At 38.6% G+C, this 22,776-nt stretch overlaps 1 protein-coding gene across 3 annotated transcripts in view; it reads right to left on the bottom strand.

Annotated features, from left to right (window-relative positions):
* The window catches only part of LOC124555805 (isochorismatase domain-containing protein 1-like), a 32,813-nt gene extending 10,874 nt beyond the window's left edge, over positions 1–21,939 (bottom strand). For all 3 annotated transcript variants that reach the window (XR_006968590.1, XM_047129866.1, XM_047129865.1), the window contains exons 1-3: positions 21,551–21,939; positions 18,545–18,754; positions 1,647–1,763 (exon numbers count right to left, since the gene is read on the bottom strand). Coding sequence is in view for 2 of the 3 variants with exons in the window: in XM_047129866.1 (XP_046985822.1) it covers positions 1,647–1,763; positions 18,545–18,754; positions 21,551–21,760 (537 nt within the window). In the remaining variant the exon portion in view is untranslated. The remainder of the gene's footprint in view (positions 1–1,646; positions 1,764–18,544; positions 18,755–21,550) is intronic.
* Positions 21,940–22,776: the final 837 nt, after the last annotated feature.

Here is a 22,776-nt window from a genome sequence, read left to right as displayed (position 1 = left end):
AACTGAAACTTCCTGGCAGATTAAAACTGTGTGCTGGACAGGGACTCGAACTCTGGACCTTCGCCTTTTGCGTGCAAGTGCTCTATTGACTGAGCTACCCAAGCACGACTCACAACCCACCCTCACAACTTCACTTCCACCATTATATCAATGTAATTTTGTTTGTGTTTTTTCTCCCACATTTTTTAATTGTTTCAGATTGTGAGCCATACAAGAAATGGAATGTGGAGCTTTTCCTTTAATAGGCATTGTCTTATTGACTGAGCTATCCAGGTACGACTCATGACTTGACCTCATAGCTTCACTTCTGCCATTGTCTCTCTTCTGCTTTCCAGATTTCATAGAAGATGTCCTGCATACCTTGCTGGACTAGAAGACATGAGAGAAAGGATCTTGCTGAGAAATGGCTTAGCCATAGTGTTTATATAAGTGGTATGCAAAGATTCATCCCTCAACAAACTTAAGTCATTCAGCAACTCTTGAAGTAGGTATATACAGTTACAGGCTAAGACTTAAAACAATGCCCATACATTATTTCTTTCAATCTCAGGAAGAAAAAAAAATCTGTATAATGGCAGATCGGACATGTAAGAATGATCCACGAGAGTGCAGATTCAGTATTGTTGTATGCTTGTAAGTTCACAGTAGAACGAGATTTTCACTGTGCAGCAGAGTGTGCGCTGATATGAAACTTCCTGGCAGATTAAAACTTTGTGCAGGGCCGAGAGTCAAACTCGGGACCTTTGCCTTTCGCGGGCAAGTGCTCTACCAACTGAGCTACCCAAGCACGATTCACGCCCCGTCCTCACAGACGAGCTACTGGCAGAAGTAAAGCTGTGAGGACGGGGCGTGAGTCGTGCTTGGGTAGCTCAGTTGGTAGAGCACTTGCCCGCGAAAGGCAAAGGTCCCGAGTTCGACTCTCGGTCCGGCACACAGTTTTAATCTGCCAGGAAGTTTCAAGGTCACAGTAGTGAAACAAGCTTCCACACAGTCCATCTTTGGCAACTGCTTCATTCTTCACAATTCTTTTCAAAAGATTAGGATTAGTAAACAACTATTTTGCCCCACTCCATTCTCTTTCAAATTTTGGTGACTGTATAGTTTGGTTAAAAAAAAAAAAAAAAAAAAAAAAAAAAAAAAGAAAGGTTGCTCAAGTACCACACATGATGCACATATCAAACTATGTTGTTTCTCATCTGCATTAAGCTATATATCTAAGAAAACACATTTGGCAGGAAAGAATGCAGTCTAATACCAGGCAAGTTCAAAATACATGAGTGACTTTTTGTGTCTGGGTCAAATCATTCAAGACGCTGTTTTTACACTCAGACTGACATGAGCTCAAAACAAAACCACTTTTCTGTTTTTCTATCATTCAAAAAAATTAAAATGGTGATTATTAAATTGCTTATGTCACAGCTAAGTAGTCGATTATAAACAATTCAGAACAAACAAACAAACAAAAAAACACACACACACACACACACACACACACACACACACACACACATGGGGGAGGAGAGGGGGGAGGGGGGGAGGGGGGGAAGGAGCGAGATTTCCTAAATGACACTTCAGTATTTATAAAGTATTTACTTGAAGTGCAAATATGATGCTATTTTAATGGCATTTTAATAGATGCTACTCACATGAAGAGCCAGGAAACGATCTTCTTGTGACCGTGACGATGTACAGTCAGCAACAACATGCACCTGCATACCATGGGCTAGTAACTCTGCTGCAGTCTGTTCCACACAAACATGAGCCTATAACATTGAACAACAAAAAATGACTTCATTTCTTAAATATGACATGTATGTCACACAAGGTATCTTTTTAAACATTTCTTGGACAAATCTCTAATTTTTATTTAATGTAAGTATAATAATGAAGTACTTAATGACAACATGTTTTTTCTAGAATTTCAAAATAAACTTAACTGCAGAAAGTACAGTTTATAAAAATTGTGACAACTGAGATGATGCAGACAATAACACATTTACATAAATGAAACCAATAAATTACAAATATTACGTATGTGGTGACTGGTGATGACAAGCAAGAACTTACATGCATGTCTGAAAGGACAGAGACTACTGATGATCCACAGCTGTATGAAGGAAAGCTAGGAAAATGCATTTTATTACTTTTGAAGCATTTTCTTCTCTAATGTCCTACATGGAAAACTTTTGTACCTTCTGTTGAAAACTGTGATTTAAGTAAATGGCTTCTCCCACAAAAAATAATGTAGCATGTGATAATTTCATTTTAGTAGAAATAAATTCTGACACCACTAAGCTGATAAGAGCCAAAGGGACAGCTTCCAGGAGGATTAATACTAATCACTGTTATCACTCTGAAAGCTGTAGCATGCAGCATGGTGCACACACTCAACAACAGAATATAATAACAATAATAAATATTTTCTCTATTTTTCAGTCAGTTTCTGTTTAGAGTAAGCAAGCACAGACTGAACAAATTATAAATAATTCCAAGTTGACTCACCTAATATTCTGCATCTGTCATGAACCCTTCCATGCATTAAATGAAAAAAGTAAATGCAAGGCTGTTTCGGTGATTTATTATTATGTCTTCTCACCACTGATATTTCTCTGCTAAATTGTCAGGACCTAACAGAAACAATGGACTTCCTTACTCATCTCCCATTACAATGGTATCAGATTCAGTCTACAAAATCGCAACTTATATTATCAGGGATTTCTGTTGCCATACCTATAACCAGCAGTTGCTCCACAAGACCGGTGTATTGTGGCTACTTTTCACTCCCTGTAGAGATTTTTCCCCCTCTTTACTCCCTGTTAATGGCAATGAGTTCATCAGAATTAAATACACGTCACACAAAACACCTACACAAATGCCTGTTACATACAAAAAACCCTTTTACATGCAATAAAGAAATGCACTCTGCAAAAGAGGCAATTTTTCTCAAGATTTTTCTAATAACAGGTAAGGGAAAAGAAACACTGGCACAATGTGTTTGTTCTACATTTTATCTTGTTTGCATACAGTAGCAGTTTTTGCTTGGATATGACCTGACATAACATTCATAAGTAATTTTCCCATTTATTACAACTCTATAAGGCATGAAATCCAAACTTACAAAATTAATTGAAAAAAACTTTAAAAGTTCTAAGCATGCATACATAAATACAGTCTCTTCTGATTTTAGTTACACTGATTATTTTATGGCAGAGAGAAATCTTAAATTTCATCTCCTAACCTACAGGCAATACATAAACACCAGAACAGAGACATTCTACATAACGTATAGGCACTGATATCCATCTTTCAATATGAAAACAGATAATATATACTCAGAACATGCTTGCTCCCAATGAGATTACAATTCCAAAATGAGAAACATATTGATCTCTATGTCATTTTATTGTAAGAACACAAAAGTTAAGAGCTCACTCATTATGAGCACCTTAACCATTCTCCCACATAATTCTCTTTCTTTATCAAACAAATGCAACCCCCCCCCTCCCCTGCCCCATCTTTCCTTTTCCCAATAACATTCCACAATGCTTTTTGCTACAGCTTAAGGATTTATTTTTCTATTCACAGTTCCTTAATTTCCCTTTTTTTCCTTCCGAAATTCATTCTGCTTATTAAATAATGTAGTAACAGCATTTATACTCATTCTTGTGAAAATTTCAACATACTGAAGAGATAATCAATGAAGCCTAATATCTGTGCCATACAAAACTGACAGCAGTAAAAAAAAAAAACACTATTCATTTTAAACAATAATGTAACCTTATCGTGAAAACTAGGACTTCCTTAAATCTTCACAATCTGCAACAACAGCCACTATACAGAATGTCATTTAACTGAAGAGTCTGCTCTGGGATACTGCCTGTCGGAATCCTTTTATCCAAGGCCTCAGAGAATACTATTGTGCTGGCTGGTAAGTGGCAATAGCATGTTACATCCAATCAGTAAGAAGTCTGATGTCATGTTGCAGGAGAAGCAATATTTGCACAAAGTTTTGTATCTTACATAATGTGATTGAAAAATGATAAAATATTCCACTACAGTCTGCATGGCTCTTTTGTTCAGTTTTAGACAGCCATTATTCATTATAACAGTAAATGGAACCCTTCCTGGAATGCTTCTCATGATCTACAATGGAGTAGAATGGTTTATGGTGTTTAGCAACCCATACTCTCTCTATGTTCTCTTAAACTATTCTGCAACACTTTACTATTGCTACCTGAAAGTCAGTAATACAAACAGCCATTGGTTGGCATTCAAAACTCCATACAAACATGCATCTGTGCTTGTAAATGCCAGGCAGCAATCCTTACTTCACCCAAACACAAGACTCTTTTGGTGGTCTGAAAACGGTGTGACAGTTTCTCCAAACAGCATGGTTAATAATGTTAAAACACAGTCAAGTCAATTTATCTAGCTCAGCACACACCTTGGTGGATTCCTTCTGGGCACTACCACAGTTTAGCCAGTGGAGTCAGATGGGAAGGTAGTCCTTGGTATAGTCATCATCTAATGGGGAGGTGTGGAGGGCCACATCAAGAGGTCAGTGGAAACCTCTTCATTTGATAGATATATGGAACACATATGTTCATGTCTAGATATTTTGGTGGTAAATGGGACAGTCAAGAAACATAACGTACCATTTATCAGAAATGGTCACATCACCTTTATTCCCTTCATTCTTAATTTATCCACTCTGTGTGTGTGTGTGTTCCAAATATTTAATCCACACTGTTTTCACAAGGATGCTAATAATCTCGCATTGAGTATTTTCAGACCCCAACCCCCATACTCTTATCTGTATAAAATAAAAAGCTGTCTCAGCAGCCAACTGCTCCAACTTCCAAACTGTGAGTTGCAAATGACAAGTTGTTGAGGCAGGGTTGGAGAAGAAACAGAAAACTGTAGAGCTGTAGACAAATAATGAGCACTGAACTGGACTCTCATGTTGATTGCCCTTAAAATATTCCTGTTCACACATGTCAGACTAAACTTCACCAACGTTACACCTGCAAGAAGAATGGGATGGGAAGGACCACATGGATATGGCCAGGTGCTCCATTGGTGGAGCTGTCTCAGAACAGTGTCACTCCATGTAGTGTTGTATGTCTGGCTTATCAAACAATTATTCATATACATGCTTATTTTATAGCCACCTTCAATTGGATCAGATTGTTGACAGTGGATTGATACCTACTGAAATCAAACAAAGAACAGCTAAGAAGCTGCCTGATCACTAGTGTCCACAACAAACAATCGCTAACATTAGCTCCAGGGTCTTACACAACTCATGAGCCTATGATGGTGATACTTCTTTAACTACTAAGGCATTCAGTCTTTCTCTAGTCTGAGGAGAGGAACCAAAATTGTCTCCCACCACAAGTTGGAAAACTGTCCTGTCTTCAATATTGAATTAAAACTTTAAATGAGTATTTCCTCTGATTCTTTTCACAAGTGTCACAACATATTGTACTGGGTCCAGCTGTGATAAGATACAGAAGCCCTAGTCAGTCCACTCACCCACAACTATTTACTGCACAATGATGTTTTAATACATACAGGAAAAGGGCCAATTTTGCAATATATTCAATGAAAAGTCTGATACAAATTTTGTCAGTGACTAGTGCCTTCTTTGCTTTGAGCAGTCTTACTTGTTTTTCCAATGACTGGTTAGCTTATTCCAGAACAGAAGTCTTCAGTTTCAACACCAGACCAATCCACAAGAGGTTCAATGGAAGGTTTGGGTTAATTTGCCAACTTTATGAGTGGCCAGAACTAGGATTTTCTGATAGATCTCTCACCATCTGACTGTAGAAATTACTGTAGCTTTTATGCATAGCCTTTCTTATTGGCACACAAACTGACGCCAAGTTTTCTCTATTACTTTCTCTACATTCTCTTTAGTAGTAAAGTTGTAGTAGGCTCTGTTTCATTCTCCAAATGTTACCACAAAAACAATGTGGATGCCATCTATTATTACCAAGTATGTATTTAGCTAAACCAGGCTGTTAAAGCTGGAGTGGCCCCCCAGACAGCTGCAGGCAGTGGTTGGCATGGACAGGCAAGTAGCTGATGTGGGGCAGTAAGGCAGCCAGATTGGGGCTAACACTACCTTTGCTGACCTTAGTCTTTGTAAAACCATTAAGGTCACTCATCTACATCCATACTCCGCAAGCCCCCTGACGGTGTGTGGCAGAGGGTACTTTGAGTACCTCTACAAGTTCTCCCTTCTATTCCAGTCTCGTATTGTTCATGGAAAGAAAGATTGTTGGTATGCCTCTGTGTGGGCTCTAATCTCTCTGATTTTATCCTCATGGTCTCTTCGCGAGATATACGTAGGAGGGAGCAATATACTGCTTGACTCCTCGGTGAATGTATGTTCTCGAAACTTCAACAAAAGCCCATACCGAGCTACTGAGCGTCTCTCCTGCAGAGTCTTCCACTGGAGTTTATAATCTCCATAACACTTTCGTGATTACTAAATGATCCTGTAACAAGGCACGCTGCTCTCCGTTGGATATTCTCTATCTCTTCTATCAATCCTATCTGGTACGGATCCCACACTGGTGAGCAATATTCAAGCAGTGGGTGAACAAGTGTACTGTAACCTAATTCCTTTGTTTTCGGATTGCTTTTCCTTAGGATTCTTCCAATGAATCTCAGTCTGGCATCTGCTTTACCGACGATCAACTTTATATGATCATTCCATTTTAAATCACTCCTAATGCCTACTCCCAGATAATTTATGGAATTAACTGCTTCCAGTTGCTGACCTGCTATATTGTAGCTAAATGACAAAGGATCTTTCTTTCTATGTATTCGCAGCACATTACACTTGTCTACATTGAGATTCAATTGCCATTCCCTGCACCATGCGCCGATTCGTTGCAGATCCTCCTGCATTTCGGTACAATTTTCCATTGTTACAACCTCTCAATATACCACAGCATCATCCGCAAAAAGCCTCAGTGAACTTCCGATGTTATCCACAAGGTCATTTATGTATATTGTGAATAGCAATGGTCCTACGACACTCCGCTGCGGCACACCTGAAATCACTCTTACTTTGGAAGACTTCTCTCCATGGAGAACGACATGCTGCATTCTGTTATCTAGGAACTCTTCAATCCAATCACCCAATTGGTCTGATAGTCCATATGCTCTTAGTTTGTTCATTAAACGACTGTGGGGGAACTGTATCGAACACCTTGCGGAAGTTAAAGAAACACGGTATCCACTTGGGAACCCGTGTGTATGGCCCTCTGAGTCTCGTGGACGAATAGTGCGAGCTAGGTAGCTAGGTTTCACACGATCGCCTTTTTCGAAACCCATGTTGATTCCTACAGAGTAGATTTCTGGTCTCCAGAAAAGTCATTATACACTAACATAATGTGTGTTACAAAATTCCCTACAACTGATCGACGTTAGAGATATAGGCTTATAGTTCTGCACATCTGTTCGACGTCCCTTCTTGAAAACGGGTATGACCTGTGCCCTTTTCCAATCTTTTGGAACACTACGCTCTTCTGGGGCCCCAGGGTACACCACTGCAAGAACGGGGCAAGTTCCTTTGTGTACTCAATGTAAAATCAAACTGGTATCCCATCAGGTCCAGCGGCCTGTCCTCTTTTGAGCGATTTTAATTGTTTTTCTATCCCCGTCATCTATATCGATATCTACCATTTTGTGATCTGTGCGACAGTCTAGAGAAGGAACTACAGTGCAGTCTTCCTCTGTGAAACAGCTTTGGAAAAAGACATTTAGTATTTTGGCCTTTAGTCTGCCATCCTCTGTTTCAATACCATTTTGGTCACAGAATGTCCGGATACTTTGTTTTGATCCACCTACCGCTTTGACATAAGACCAAATTTCGTAGGATTTTCTGCCAAGTCAGTACATAGAACTTTACTTTCGAATTCATTGAATGCCTCTCGCATAGCCCTCCTCACATTACATTTTGCTTCACATAATTTTTGTTTGTCTGCAAGGCTTTGACTATGTTTATGTTTGCCCTCCCTCATTGGTGCCACTCTCAAGAAGATCATGTGTGTTTGTATCCAGGAGATCTAAAACATTTCTTTCACCTGTGGTCTGTCAGGAAAATTAAAGCAGTTGTTTAACAGTAGAACTTTGTAAGACTGTCCTTGCCTACAACAAACAGTTTTCCCAGCCCATACAGAGCATATAAGAGTCAACACAAAATACTACTTTCTGCGCATTGCATGGCCTTTTAGCTTCTATTGCCATTGCACAGGGAATATCTTTTCTAATTTTCAAACCTTTTATCATCCTTGTCTCAGAGTAAACTTTGCAGTCTCTCTGTGTGACTGTCTCGGTCCAATATGCTATTTGCTTGTCAACATCAGTCACGTGTGCCACATATCCCAAGATTATGATGATTATTTCATATACTGCATTATTTGCTATCTGCCCACACTCTTTCATCCTTTTGATATTACATAAATCACTTCCCTTTTACAGGTTGGCATGGATCGTTACTTGGAGTGTTTGTTCTCACATTTGTTGATTCTTTCACCTTTGGTAACAATTTGTAAGTGTATAAAATGTCAGGTTGTACCATGATTTAAAGTCCACAGTAAAAGGTACATCCACATATAACTGGCTGGATAAATCAGTTCAGAGGTTGGAGGAAGGCAAAGGCATTTCTCATCCAAAAAGGAGCACAGCTAGTAAAGACTTTGATGCTCAAACTAGCAATGAGGCTCAAAACAGCTTTACTTTTTGCCCAATACCAATCCTTTCCTAGCTCCAACCATATGTCAATGTCCCACATCATTCTCTCAGTCATCTTTCAATGATTACATGCCTTCCATTATAAAACCAAAGCCCTCCCTTCTGTCTCCAATTGCCAAGGGCACTAACCATGTCACATTAGTAAGACAAAGGTGCTACGAAATCAGACAATCCATATAAAAGCAGAGTAATTGTCTAAAACCTATTACCTCTTTAAGGTGAGTACGTATGGCGGAATTGGTTAAAAAGTGACATTTTCGGATTATTATCTCTTATTAATATTTGATATCTCCTGAATAATTTGATGCATTATTTGTCGAAAAATTCCACTGGAAGTGTAGTTTTTATCATTTCAAAGTTAATAGTGCATGTGTAAAATTATCTGGTCGTTCTGCACTGACTTGCCTAAGTATCTCTATCTCTTGAACTATTAAATCTAGAAGGCTGTGGTTTTCAGCTATTTATTCCTTGAAATCATGTTAATGTTCGTGTTAAGAGGTTGGATGCACTGTGTAAACAGAAATGGCGGTATAGCACATGCATTTTGTTTATTTACTTTGTGGTTGTCGTGTTTCGTAAGTTTTGAACTGAAAACATAGTGGTTTGGTGTGTTGTTATACGCTCTTATACTTCTTTTCAACATGACGAAAAGAAGGGTTGTTTTAAGAACCGACGTTTCCATGGAAATCAGCATATCACAAAATCTGAATCCAGTGTTGATCCTGAAATAGATTTTTCACAGACCCGTGATAAGGACATGCCTACTAGTGCTTCGAAGAGGAAACTTGGAGACCATGAGGATTTATTTATTGGCAAAGATCAAAATAGTTTAGGTTATGTTCTTTTAGATTTGAGTGCGTTAGGACAAGTTTTGCAAGATCCTGTGTCATGTAAGGTTTGTGGTGGGCAAATTAGCATCTCTGAGGACTCATCTGCAAGGACTGGACTGGCTAACAAACATGATATTCAGTGCGAAGTTTGCAAGCTCTCAACATCATTTTGGACTTCTGAAAAGTGCAAGAATAACTTGTTTGAGAGCAATGTTAGATTCCTGTATGGAATGAGGTGCATTGGGAAAGGATTGACTGCAGCTGAAGTATTATGTGCAATGCTGAACTTGCCAAACCCACCAACCAGATCAAGTAAGTACACAGAAGTAATTGGTGAATGTGTCAAATCTGTTGTTGTTGCTTCTATGAAAGCTGCTGCAAAAGAAGCAGTACAATTAAATAACACAACAGACTTATCTGTGGCAGTTGATGGAACATGGAAGAAGAGAGGTCACACATCAATAAATGCAGTTGCAACTGTCACTAGTGTTGACACAGGTAAAGTTTTAGACATTGAAGTGCTAACTAAATACTGCCATCAGTGTAAATGAGTTGATGAAACAAGTGAAAGCTATAAAACAAACTGTGCTAAGAATTATGAGGGAACTAGTGGAGCTATGGAGGCTACTGCAGTTGTTTCTATGTTCAGACGTTCACAACAGAAGAGAGGTGTGTGTTACACTGAGTACTTGGGGGATGGTGATTCAAAAGCTTACAAATCAGTAGTGGAAAGCCAACCTTATGGTAATAAGCAGATTGTTAAGATTGAAAGTGTGGGCCACGTTCAAAAATGGATGGGAACACGTCTCCGAAAATTAAAGCAGACAAAAGGAAAAGAGAAGTTATCAGATGGAAAGACTCTAAACGGTAAAGGAAGACTCACAGACAAAAACATTGATGAACTCCAGCATTATTATGGAATGGCAATAAGAAACAATACACATGACCTACAAGGGATGAAACGAGCAGTGTGGGCTACATTCTTCCACAAATCTTCCACTGATGATACACCTATACATGGTCTTTGTCCACCTGGTGCTGATTCACGGTGCAAGTACCGCAAAGCTCAGGCAGCGGGTAGCGAGGAACAATTTAGGCACACAAATAGCACCATCTGCAGTGATGGAAGCTATTAAACCAATATATAGAGAATTAGCTCATCCTGACATTCTTTCCAAATGTCTCCATGGTCGAACACAAAACCCGAATGAATCTTTCAATAATGTAATTTGGACCCGCACACCAAAAAATGTCTTTGTAGGAAGGAAAACTCTATGCTTGAGTGTTTGTGATAACATTTAATGATGGTATAAAGGGAAGAATTTGGGTACTAGAGGAACTTGGTATCACTCCAGGTGCCAACACACTGCAAGCCTTTCAGCGAATGGATCGACTTAGGATCATGAAAGCCCAGCGTGCAGCAGAGGAAATGACTAAAGAAGCAGGAGGCAGGAAAAGAAGGAAGCTTCTAGGTTTGCAGGATAGTCAAGAACAGGATCCAGATAATGCTGATTATGGGCGTGGCTGTTTCTAGAAGCTGAAATGCCTCCATGTGTAAGTTAATATCAAATAAAATATTTGAACTTGATTTGCCAGAAATGAAATTTTTAAAATTATTTGACCCACTATCTCAGGAACTATTACAGATACCTATCTCTAATTTTACACTATGTTACCAGTTAGTATACTGCAGCCACTGAACCTCAAAAAACATCTCTACCTCTAACAGTTTTTTACTTACAGAAGAAAAAGTGGACTTTTAAAAGAAAACATTGAACAACATTTTTAAAAAATCATAACTAGCTAATTATTTTTCTGTACATTTCGGTTCTGGTTCAGTAATCAGAAAAGGAGTGATACTATATATTCAGATCTCTATCTGTCACAGGTTCTGAGATAATGGGTCATCAATATTGCAAATTTAACACTGTGGGTATAGGACGTACATACTCCCCTTAACCCTGCAAAACAATTTTTTTCTTTCAAGCCACAGCATATAACACTATTTTTTATGGTTCATCTAGATTTTTATAATTTTTTGTTTTAAAATTTTCGCATATTGGTACTATATTTTCTGTATATGTAAAGTAAAGTGTGCTATACTGGAGGTTGAAGTTCTTTGTATTGTATATGAGTAATGTATGTAAAATACTATGTAAATTGTTTATTATGTTAAATGATTTTCTGATGACATTTTGTATTTAAAAATATTTGTAAGTATAAACTGGTCATGTTGATGTTGGGTTGGGTTGTTTTGGGGAAGGAGACCAGACAGCGAGGTCATCGGTCTCATCGGATTGGGGAAGGATGGGGAAGGGAGTCAGCCGTGCCCTTTCAAAGGAACCATCCCGGCATTTGCCTGGAGTGATTTAGGGAAATCACGGAAAACCTAAATCAGGATGGCCGGACGCAGGATTGAACCGTCGTCCTCCCGAATGCAAGTCCAGTGTCTAACCACTGCACCACCTCGCTCGGTGTTCATGTTGATGTAAATTTGACAACTTTAGGAAATGCTTAGGAACAATGTAAGAAATAGGTGTTGTGTAAAAGCCAGTGTGCTTTTGTTTGAAACTAAAATGGCTCTGGGGAGTGGAAAAGGTGCAAGGGCGAATTGGCACACTACCTAGAGCAAGTGTAGGGAGTAAGTCACACAGTCTGTAGACAGCAGTGATTGAGGCAACGCCCTTGTGGAGCAGGAGAGAAGAGAAATTGAGCCCATACAGCAAGATACTTTCAGGCTGTACTGTGGGTAGTGTAGCCGTTAGAACTGTTCGCCACACTCAAGTCTACAGTCAACAGATAGGATATATTTTTTTTTTTTTTTTTTTTTTTACAGTGTGAACCATTAATTTAAACTGTGTTTTATTAATGAACAATCATTCTTGAACTTTAAAGAAACTGGTTCACCCTGTTATTTCATCCTAATCACACACCTATATAGGCTTCCTTCCTGGTGTTTGATTAATCCAAGTATCCTGTTTTACAGACTTATAAAGTGCCAAGAGGCACCATTTACATTGTTTACGTGTAAATAATGAGATATGTGTGTGAGGGACTCAGTCCTGTTGTAATGAAATTATGTCTCAGTAGTGGAAGAGTGTAAATTGAGTAGAGTGAATTTAAATGTAATTTTGCATCATAAAGTTAAAGAGTTTACAAATATTTTCATCTTTAGCAACAGTTACACAAAAGTTGTCTTAGTTGTTTCACTGAAAGGTATAATGAAAAATTTAGTTAGAGTAATATATGTCCATGCTTTAGTACATTACAGAGAAATAAAGTCAAACTATCTTGTTTTAAAAGTTTTCTTATTGCAAAGTGTTAAAGCAAAAGTTTGCTTATGTAAAATTCAGAGTGAAGCAAAATAACTAGAATCTGTTAATTGACTATACAGAGTTAGTTAAAAGAGTAATAGCTTTTAAAAGTAAATTCCAGTACAAAAGAGGTTTTCCAGGAGTGAAATGTTCAGTATAAAATGTATGTGCTTTAGTATCTAAGTATTTTAGTATTTAAGTTTGTTGGTTATGCAAACTGCTTTTCTAAAGGTCCCCCCTGGCCAAATCTTTTTTAGCTGCCTTGAAGTTATCTACAGGACTTTTTCTCTTTTAAAAACATAATGTATACGGGTGTAGTAGTCAAATAATTCCAGTGTCTGCACCTACATTGTTTATGTGGAGTAATATTTATTTGAAGAAGCAACTTAAACAGTAGTAAGAAAGTAGGCAAAATTCATACTTGTGCTTTTCCAATACTTCACTGTTTCATTGCCAGGATAGGCTGGCTATCATTAGTACATATTTTAAACCACTAAATGAACTTGGAACTGCGTTGTCCTGGCTTAAATATAATACTGTTTATACTGTGTTTCTTTCTAACTGCTGGGTAAGACATTAGGAAAAGAAGTGAATAGTCTGATTTACTTATCTATTCGACACAACACACAGTCAAATCCTGTAAAAAGGGTAACTCTATTGATTAGCTTTTCCTATTAACAGGACAATCCTCCCATAATGTACTTTATTTGGAAACTAAACTAAATTTAGTAAGAGGGTTAAACGTGGAAACATAGAGACAGCGTTTTCTATTATTTAGGCAAAAACATACTAAATTACAGTAGTAGTGGTAGGGTTATAAGCAACTGTAGATGTGTACTGTTCTGGTAGAAGAAATCCTGTTCTACAACTATGTGGTCATTCTACAATCAATTTCTTACAAAATTTATTAATTGAAAATCACTACATTGAACACTGATTTTTCTCTGTGTACTAGATACTATATAATTAGCAAACCTTATAAATTCCAAAAGCTATCACTCCTACTTTCCATTAGATAGAACAGCTTTCCCCTTCTTTGGAGGAAAATCCACTGGTTTGAACATTCCATACTCTTATTATAGAATTATTGTAACCATGTGTCATCAACCATTAGACGTCATCATGTATTACCTTAAGCTAGGGTTGAACACATTCAAAAACTGGTGAGAAAGGGCCCCAAACTTCCTCATCTAGTGCACTTTGTATAATTAACAGCAGCATGTGTCTTGCAGACAAAGACTTCAAGAATTCATACACAGCTATGCAAGTGGGACATTATATTGTAATAACAATAACAATGTGAGTTATGTTTCTGTTAGCTGAGTGGTAGGGACTAGGTGTCACCAAATTGCAGTCGTTTCTCTGGCTCCATATGCTCAGTATGTTCCCTTTTTCATAGACCCATGCACAACAACATCAGGCACATTATGTTGTATGAAGAGGGGAATACATTTGACATACATGAGTGATATTTTTATGGGATAGAAGCCTTGTGTCTGTTATGCACAGGGGAGCTGCAAACCATGTAGCAACAGAGCAGAGAAATATACTGAGGGATTTTACATCATCAACTGGACCTCTAAAGAAAAAGCTTACAGTAAAAGCAGCATAGCTTCAATAATTTTTAAAGTTTTTCTTATTTTTTTAATACAGATGTTTAACTTTTGCATAATAATCAAAAAGCATTACATTTCAGACATTTTTATACGTATGTGATCTGTCAAGGAATTTTACAGGATTTATTCAGTCTAAAAATGTCTGCCTCACATCTTATAGTCTCAAAATATAGCATGATAATGAACTGGTTTACTGGTCATACTGGTAATTATTACAATACTAACAATGCAGCCCGGCTTCGCACAGCCAGATGACTTGAATGGCGCAGCACACTTTGTTTGGGGGCCATGAATAAAATTCAGAGAACAATATTAAGTAAGCAAATATCATCCCTTTCACATAGCTTAAGCCTTGTAAGAGCGCATGTCAATAAAGTTGTCTCAAAGCATGAATGTTATGTGTTCCTTATTGAATTGACATTTGGGGTGACATCTTGTGGCAGTGATGGGAGTACATAGTGTTGGAGATAATATGTTTACAACCTATTCAAATATTGTATGTGAATTGTGTGTGTGTTCAGAATGTATTGGAGGGTGGTTGACATGGCACAAATAAAAGAAGAAAGTAAACATGATCTACATGTTCAGTTCACGTTAAAGCACTCCTCTTGTGAAGCATAGTACGGACTGTGAAGCATTATTGAGACTCATTGGCGCATTTCTTTTTCCTAGACTCTTTATAGCACACTTCTTCGCCATGCCAGGCAAAAAATCATATCCACTTCTAGGTTTGATTCAAGGAAAGCAGAAAGCTGAAAGGTGAGTTGTCTACTGAAGGAACACACTGTATGTGAATAAAACAAAGATGCTGCAGTAGTTTTTTCGGAAAATATTTTACTTGAAGCATAAAAAATAAAGACTCCATATGTTTTGGATTCACATTATTTTTTGCTATGCAACTGTTCTCAAATGGTTGCAGGGAAACTATTGGTTAAAAATATCTGATTATTTCAAATTTTAAGTCTCACATCACATGATGAGGTGGTCCTCTTTTCATTATTGGTCACATTTATTAGAACACTTAAAAGTTGGGTAACTGACTGCCCATTGTTCAAAATATTTGCAGTGAATTAAGAACGCAAATTGTAGTTGCTAATGTGAGGGAAGCAGAACCTGGCTGGCTGAAATTGTCATCATATTTCAAAATGTGTCAATAGCAGAGATTCATTTATCAGTATTCCACATAATTTGAAAGTGTCCAACCATATAATATATTCCACCCCACTATGCGGAGAATCATGTTTGCATGTATGAGGGTTGGAACTCAAATAGTGGCAACTATTTATTCACAACCGATACAAAAGAGTTACATGTTTGCACCTGTTACTGTCCTTCAAAGTAGTCACCAGCGTGGTGCAAAGCTCGTTGCCAGTGATGTGGAAGGCGTAGTATACCATTAGCAGAGCCTGTTCTGTTGATGGTGTGAATGGAGCGGTCTATTGCGTATCGAATCTCTGGAACAGTTCTGAAGCGAATGCCATGAAGTGGTTCCTTCATCTTCGGAATAAAATCAAAGTCACAAGGACTTAAGTCTGGGGAGTATGATGGATGGTGCAGTACTTCCCAGTCCCATCGACCAAACGAGCATTGCGCAGAAAGTGTCGCCGCTTCTTTAGCATAGCTGGTCGCAGGTGATGCTCCAAAAACGAACAATAATACTGTGCATTGACGGTCTGCCGTGGAGGAACGTAATGCGCTAGGATAACACCATCACCATCAAACACGAGACTCACCATAACTTTAGACTGCTCCATTGACACCATCAACGGAACAGGCTCTGCTAAAGGTATACTATGCCTTCCACATCACTGGTAACGGGTTGTGCACAGCACTAGTGACTACTTTGAAGGACAGTAACAGGTGCAAACATGTAACTCTTTTGTATCGGTTGTGAATAAATAGTTTCCTATATTTAAGTTCCAACCCTCATGTGTTCGACTCAAGGAAAGGAGAAAGCTGAATGTTGAAGTCATATACCGCACTGCTGTATAACTTACTTTATACAAACAAAGTAAAACTGCATCCCATGCTGGGGTTTCTTTTGAGCATAAAGAGTTGAAAACTACAGGTCTTGGACTTGCATGTTATTTTTGCTTTGCAATTGTTCTGGAACAGCTGCAATCAACAGGATGACACTTAGATGACTTGCTTGTCACTAACCAGTTATCCAGCCTGGAAAAAGGGAACTAAAGTGTAACATGGAATCCAAGACACACTTAGTTTTTGGCAAATCTCCACATGATTTGAGAGGTTAAAAATGGTTCAAATGGCTCTGAGCACTATGGGACTTAACATCTGAGGTCATCAGTCCCCTAGAACTTAGAACTACTTAAACCTAACTAACCTAAGGACATCACGTTGCTTTCACAATGAAACTATAGCTCATCATAGCTCAGACAATGTGTATGAAATATTTATAAATTACAAATAAAAACTTTCCTCATGAATCAGTGCATCCATTAGTCAGTTCCTGAGATTGGCCTGCACGTACAGACGGGCATGAGGAGGCGACTTTAATTTATGTGCGAGGTGTGTTCTTCGGCAGCTATATACTGGCAGAGTTGTCGTTCTCAGTCATGGTAGCAGTGCTGAGAGGCTTCAGATAGTAGGGCTTTTAACATCAGTCACATTCTTTTGAAAGTTTTCCAGAGCCCCAAAATGAGGTTCTTTTAAGACATTTTTCAATTCCAGGAAAAGAAAACAAGACAAGGATTCAGAGCAGGTTATTTTATTTTTTTGAGGGGGGTGGGGGAATCAGGGGACAACAGGAATGCCTTTTGAGGTTAAAAATTCCATGATGGAAGTGGCTGTGTAACATGGGGTGTTGTCATAATGCAGCATCCACTTGTCTGCATGTGCAAAGCTTCAGTCAAAATATGATGTACTGTGAAAGTGTTTACGTTTAACAGGTCACCCATTATCATTGTTAAATGTTGGTCTGATCTCACAAGAGCACACATGTTTGACGTATTTGAAGCCGACTGATTCCCTGAGCGAGGTTTATCTTCATTGTGTTCTTGGCCTTCCAAAGCTGACTTGTGCCTGCAAAAAACTTGTGCTTTTGATAAGGAATATTCCCCATATGAATATTTCAACATTTCAAAAGTCACACTCGCAATTCTGTGAGTTTAGCACACAACTTGATGGCATGACATTGCTCTAAATTCCACTGTTCCATTTTTGTAATACACAACAAAAACGCAACTTCACTGATGTCGCTCTCAAAAATCATGTGATGTCTTTATGGAGCCGAAACTCAGACTGAGCATCTGAAGGGATGAACATGCCGGTCTACACACACAGTACAGCACTGCCAACTCACTCACAGTGCTGTCAGTCTCATTACTTTTCTCACACACCTTACATATAGAGTGTTCAATATTAAGCATCCGAGTGCCCTTATTTCAAAGAATTAGCAGAGGGAAAGGTGGTCTTTGGGTTCTTTACATCTGTAGCAATTTTGGTCATCCATTGATCCATACTAAAACTTTGCTATCACATTGAAATTGTTTTAAAAGCTATATGGAAGGTCTCCAAAATTACCTGTACATCACATCTTTCTGAATGCAAAGCTCTCTGGCTCATTATGCTGAATTTATTGATGGAAATACAAACTTAAATGTTACAAAGTGATTACTGAAGATATTTGTTTTGAGTGGAGCCTTGTATGGAAGCGAAAAAGATGGAGGTAAGCAATTTAAAACAAGAAGAGAACAGAAGCATTTGAAATGTGGGGCTAGGGAAGAATGCTGAAAATTAGCTGGGTACACCGCAAACCAAATGAAAAGGCACCGAACCAAATTGGGGCAAAAAAATTATGGCACAACTTGACTAAAAGAAAGGATCAGTCGATAGGGCATGTACTGATATGTTTGAAGTGTGTATTCTGTATATAAAATGTGTACAAAAATATGATAAAGTTCTGATTTTAAACAAATAAATATTATATATTCATGAACAGGAAAGGAGCACACTATCATCTAAAATCACATTAAATAAAATATGATGAAATTACCTCCACGCCAAAAAGTACTATAGCTTTCACAGCTCCTTTGCAAATTTCCTGCATAGCTTGAGTAACTACTGGAGTTATCATACTGAATTTCGTTTTTTCTTCCACAAGATATGCATGGCTGATATCTAGCTCAGATACAGTGCGTCCCAAGCCCTTTGGGTACTGCTCAGTCACTATCAAAGGTATATTCAATATTTTTGCTGTTTTCACCTATCAAAAAGAAACAATGGTACAAAAACATTAACTTACATAATCTACATACACTATGTGATCAAAAGTATCCAGGCACTGGGCTGAAAATGACTTACAAGTTGGTGGCACCCTCCATCAGTAACGCTGGAATTCAATATGGTGTTGGCCCACCCTTAGCCTTGATGACAGCTTCCACTCTCACAGGCATATGTTCAATCAGGTGCAGGAAAGTTTCTTGGGGAATGGCAGCCCATTCTTCATGGAGAGCAGCACTGAGGAGAGGTATTGATGTTGGTTGGTGAGGCCTGGCACGAAGTCGACGTTCCAAAACATCCCAAAGGTGTTCTACAGGATTCAGGTCATGACTCTGTGCAGGCCAGTACATTACAGGGATGTTATTCTCAGGGTCTAGTGTAGCAGGGGATACAACCCGTCGGCTTTGGACATTGACGTCACAAGTCGCCAGAGAGCAGTTTACCATTTTCGCTTTTGCTGTTATGTTTCAGTTTCGTTTTTTTACTGATTGCTTAGTAAAGTGGATCTGTTTATTCTATCTCGTGAGATTTTTTTTCTAAAAAGCCAAAAAACACTTATCAGCCACTGAAGGGAGCTACAACACTAAGAAGAATCGCTTCTCGATAGGCGACTTGTGACGTCATTGTCCAAAGCCGACGGGTTGTATCCCCTGCTACACTAGTCCCTATTCTCATGTAACCACTCCACCAGAGGCCGTGTATTATGAACAGGTGCTTGATCATGCTGAAAGATGCAATCGCCGTCCCCGAATTGCTCTTCAACAGTGGGAAGCAAGAAGGTGCTTAAAACATTAATGTAGGCCTGTGCTGTGATAGTACCCCCTCCATGAAAAACACGACCACACCATAACACCACCACCTTAAAATTTTAATTCTGGCAGATGACATTCAACGGGCATTCACCATACCCACACCCTGCCATCAGATCGCCACATTGTGTACTGTGATTCATCACTCCACACAACATTTTTCCACTGCTCAGTCATCCAATGTTTACGCTCCTTACACAAAACGTGGTGTCGTTTGGTATTTACTGGCGTGATGTGTGGATTATGAGCAGCTGCTTGACCATGAAATCCAAGTTTTCTCACCTCCTGCCTAACTGTCATAGTACTTGCAGTGGACCCTTATGCAGTTTGGAATTCCTGTGTGATGGTCTGAATAAATGTCTGCCTGTTACACATTATGACCGTCTTCAACTGTTGGCAGTCTCTGTTAGTCAACAGATGAGGTTGGCCTGTACACTTTTGTGCTGTACGTATCCCTTCACGTTTCCATTTCACTATCACATCGGAAACAGTGGACCTCGCGATGCTTAGGAGTGTGGAAATCTTGCATACAGATGTATGACACAAGTGACACCCAATCACCCATAAGTTCCATGGAGTGTCCCATTCTGCTCTCTCACGATGTCTAATGACTTCTGAGATCGCTAATTTGGAGTACCTGACAGTAGGTGGTAGTACAATGCAGCTAATACGAAAAACTTATGTTTTTGGGGTGTCCGGATACTTTTGATCACATAGTATATGTCATAGTTGCAGTAAAATCAGTAATAGACTAACCACAGTGTACTAAGATGTATTAAAATATCAAGCTATTGAAAGATGTTTCTCAGAACTACATTGAGGCTTTAAAACCTTAAACATGTTAAAAACAGTCAATGGCATTTGATAAATGGATAACTTCCAAACATCCACTGAAAGAGACCATGATACCTGCCATTAAATTACATTAAAGAAACACTGACAGCATGTAACTTTGGATAAAAGGCAACTTGCCCTCTTCCAGCCTCCCTTGCTTTCATACACATTCATTCTCAGACAAACAAAGCCTAGGTTGTTTGTATAGTCTTTATCTTAAAATGTGGTGTTAACATAGCAATAATACCTAAACAAAGATGGACAACATTTCAGGGCATATGGCTGGGTGTTTTCTTACAAAGCGCCAACCTGAGAAAATATTATACATCTTCCCTACTAAACTAAATAAAAGTCAGGCATGACACAAAATCTGAAACTGTGCAGATGATTAATGAATAAACGCAGAGTGAAAAACACAGAGATGTAACAGAGGTATCACAGCATGGTCATGATCCTGAAGTTATCTGTGGTCAAGTGGAAGGAATTTGATGACAACTGTGGAGACACTACAGACACTGTTTATAATACTTTCGACAGAATGCTGATATGCCTGTGTTGATTTACATATATCAATAGGTATAACTGAAATTCAGTGTGGCCTGATTACATCTACACAAAGGAAATTGTCTAGAGATGAATAAAAGAGTGAATACCATTGGTAGTATTATGGTAAGGGTATCCACAATATACGAATATATCAGCGAATCCTACCGCTTCGAGCGTATGTAACATGGCTAATCTTACCGCTCAGATCTATGAATTCGCTGCAAGAATTTCTAGGTGCCTTTTAAACATCTGCTATAAAAACATTCAATGTCTGCGACGGTAATTTTTCAGTGCGGTATGAATTCTAAGTCAATGGGTCACGGCTTTCAGTAGTGTAAACAAAATTATGAAGTCTACACCGATTTTTTCGTAATCACAAATATCTGTATCCATACTCTGCAAGCAACTGTGAAGTCCAATGTAGAGGGTACCGTACTTCACAATCTTCACATTGTATCAGTGACTACCGACTACATGTTTTCTCTTCGTGTGTTTAACAATCACACCTACAGTTTCAAGCAATCTCCATTTAAGTTTAACAAACTAAAATTTAATACCTGACAATCACAGACAAGATAAGATCACATTACCATTTTATCAGCCACGCTGATAACCGCGTCGTAATATGCAATGACACCTCTAAATTTTTCCTGTACATCACACATGAAAAATGCGGTATGATCTTCAGACAACTGGCCATTAATTCTCAAACTGGCCATCTCGGAAAACAAAAACGCTCGTTCTTTGTTGCAACACCCTCCACACAACAAACGACGCAACGCACTGAACAGTTGTTGCATATATCACTGATTTTCAGTTTCACCCAGCCACAGACATACATTACATACAACCAACAAGTAGAAATATCTCTGGAACGAGCATTCAGCACATGCTAGATTGATAGCAGTGACACTTCTCCATCACCTCACAACGACGTGTTCATGCCTAGTTTCTATCGTCGAGGATGTTTATTTTTTTCTATTTTTTTTCCGAGCTCCATGGATCCTTGATCGAGTGTATCGCTAGGATGTCGATCGACCTCGATTTTGGTATCGAATCTGAGCGCGGTGAGGCATCCATTGTCCCATGTTCCGTAGCACGAGCTCGCTTCTCGTATACTTACTACCGTAAATTAATGATCCTTAGAAATAATAATTACTTTCAAGCATATAAACGTGGCTAACGAGACTATGTTCATTTCAGAAATGCTGTTTGCGAATGAGCAATCGTTCTGTGTGCCTCATTAGGGCCGGTTGTATAATCTTCTTTTGGTTACCGGTTCAGCTCTATGCTCGGCATAGCGCGAGAAATGCATTGTACGAACCCAGAATACCGCGTAACCAGAGAATACACTTGGGATAACTTAACAGGCGATTTCTGGCTGGTTAACAAACTTAACCGGGGAATAAGTTTCCAAGATGGCAGGAATAGTGACACATGCAGTTGCAGACAGCGATCGCTCGATTTTGGACGAAGCGTTCATGAGAATGAGGCAGGAAAAGAAAATGAGACGACGCGGATTCCCAATTTATATCCAAATTTCGCTTATCAAAGGAAGCCATCTTCGTCTTTTCACTCTTGTACATGAGAAACTGAAGCATATGACCGATAGGTGAGACTATTTCCCTGTTTTCTAAAAATAATTCTGTTTATTTGTAGTAACAGGCATTTGATTTCAGTACTTTGCTAATTCCGTTGTGTTATTTATGTAAATTAGACACATTAAAATGGCTATTCCTGCCAAAATAATCTTATTTATCTGACATGTGTTTAAATTGCTTCCATAGTGGAAGGACTGTTTCGTTTTATTTAGCAG

The sequence above is a fragment of the Schistocerca americana genome, chromosome X, assembly GCF_021461395.2.
Source record: "Schistocerca americana isolate TAMUIC-IGC-003095 chromosome X, iqSchAmer2.1, whole genome shotgun sequence".
NCBI lineage: Eukaryota > Metazoa > Arthropoda > Insecta > Orthoptera > Acrididae > Schistocerca > Schistocerca americana.
The sequence above is the reverse complement of the archived record's forward strand: the minus strand, read 5'-3'. Positions and strand labels throughout refer to the sequence as shown.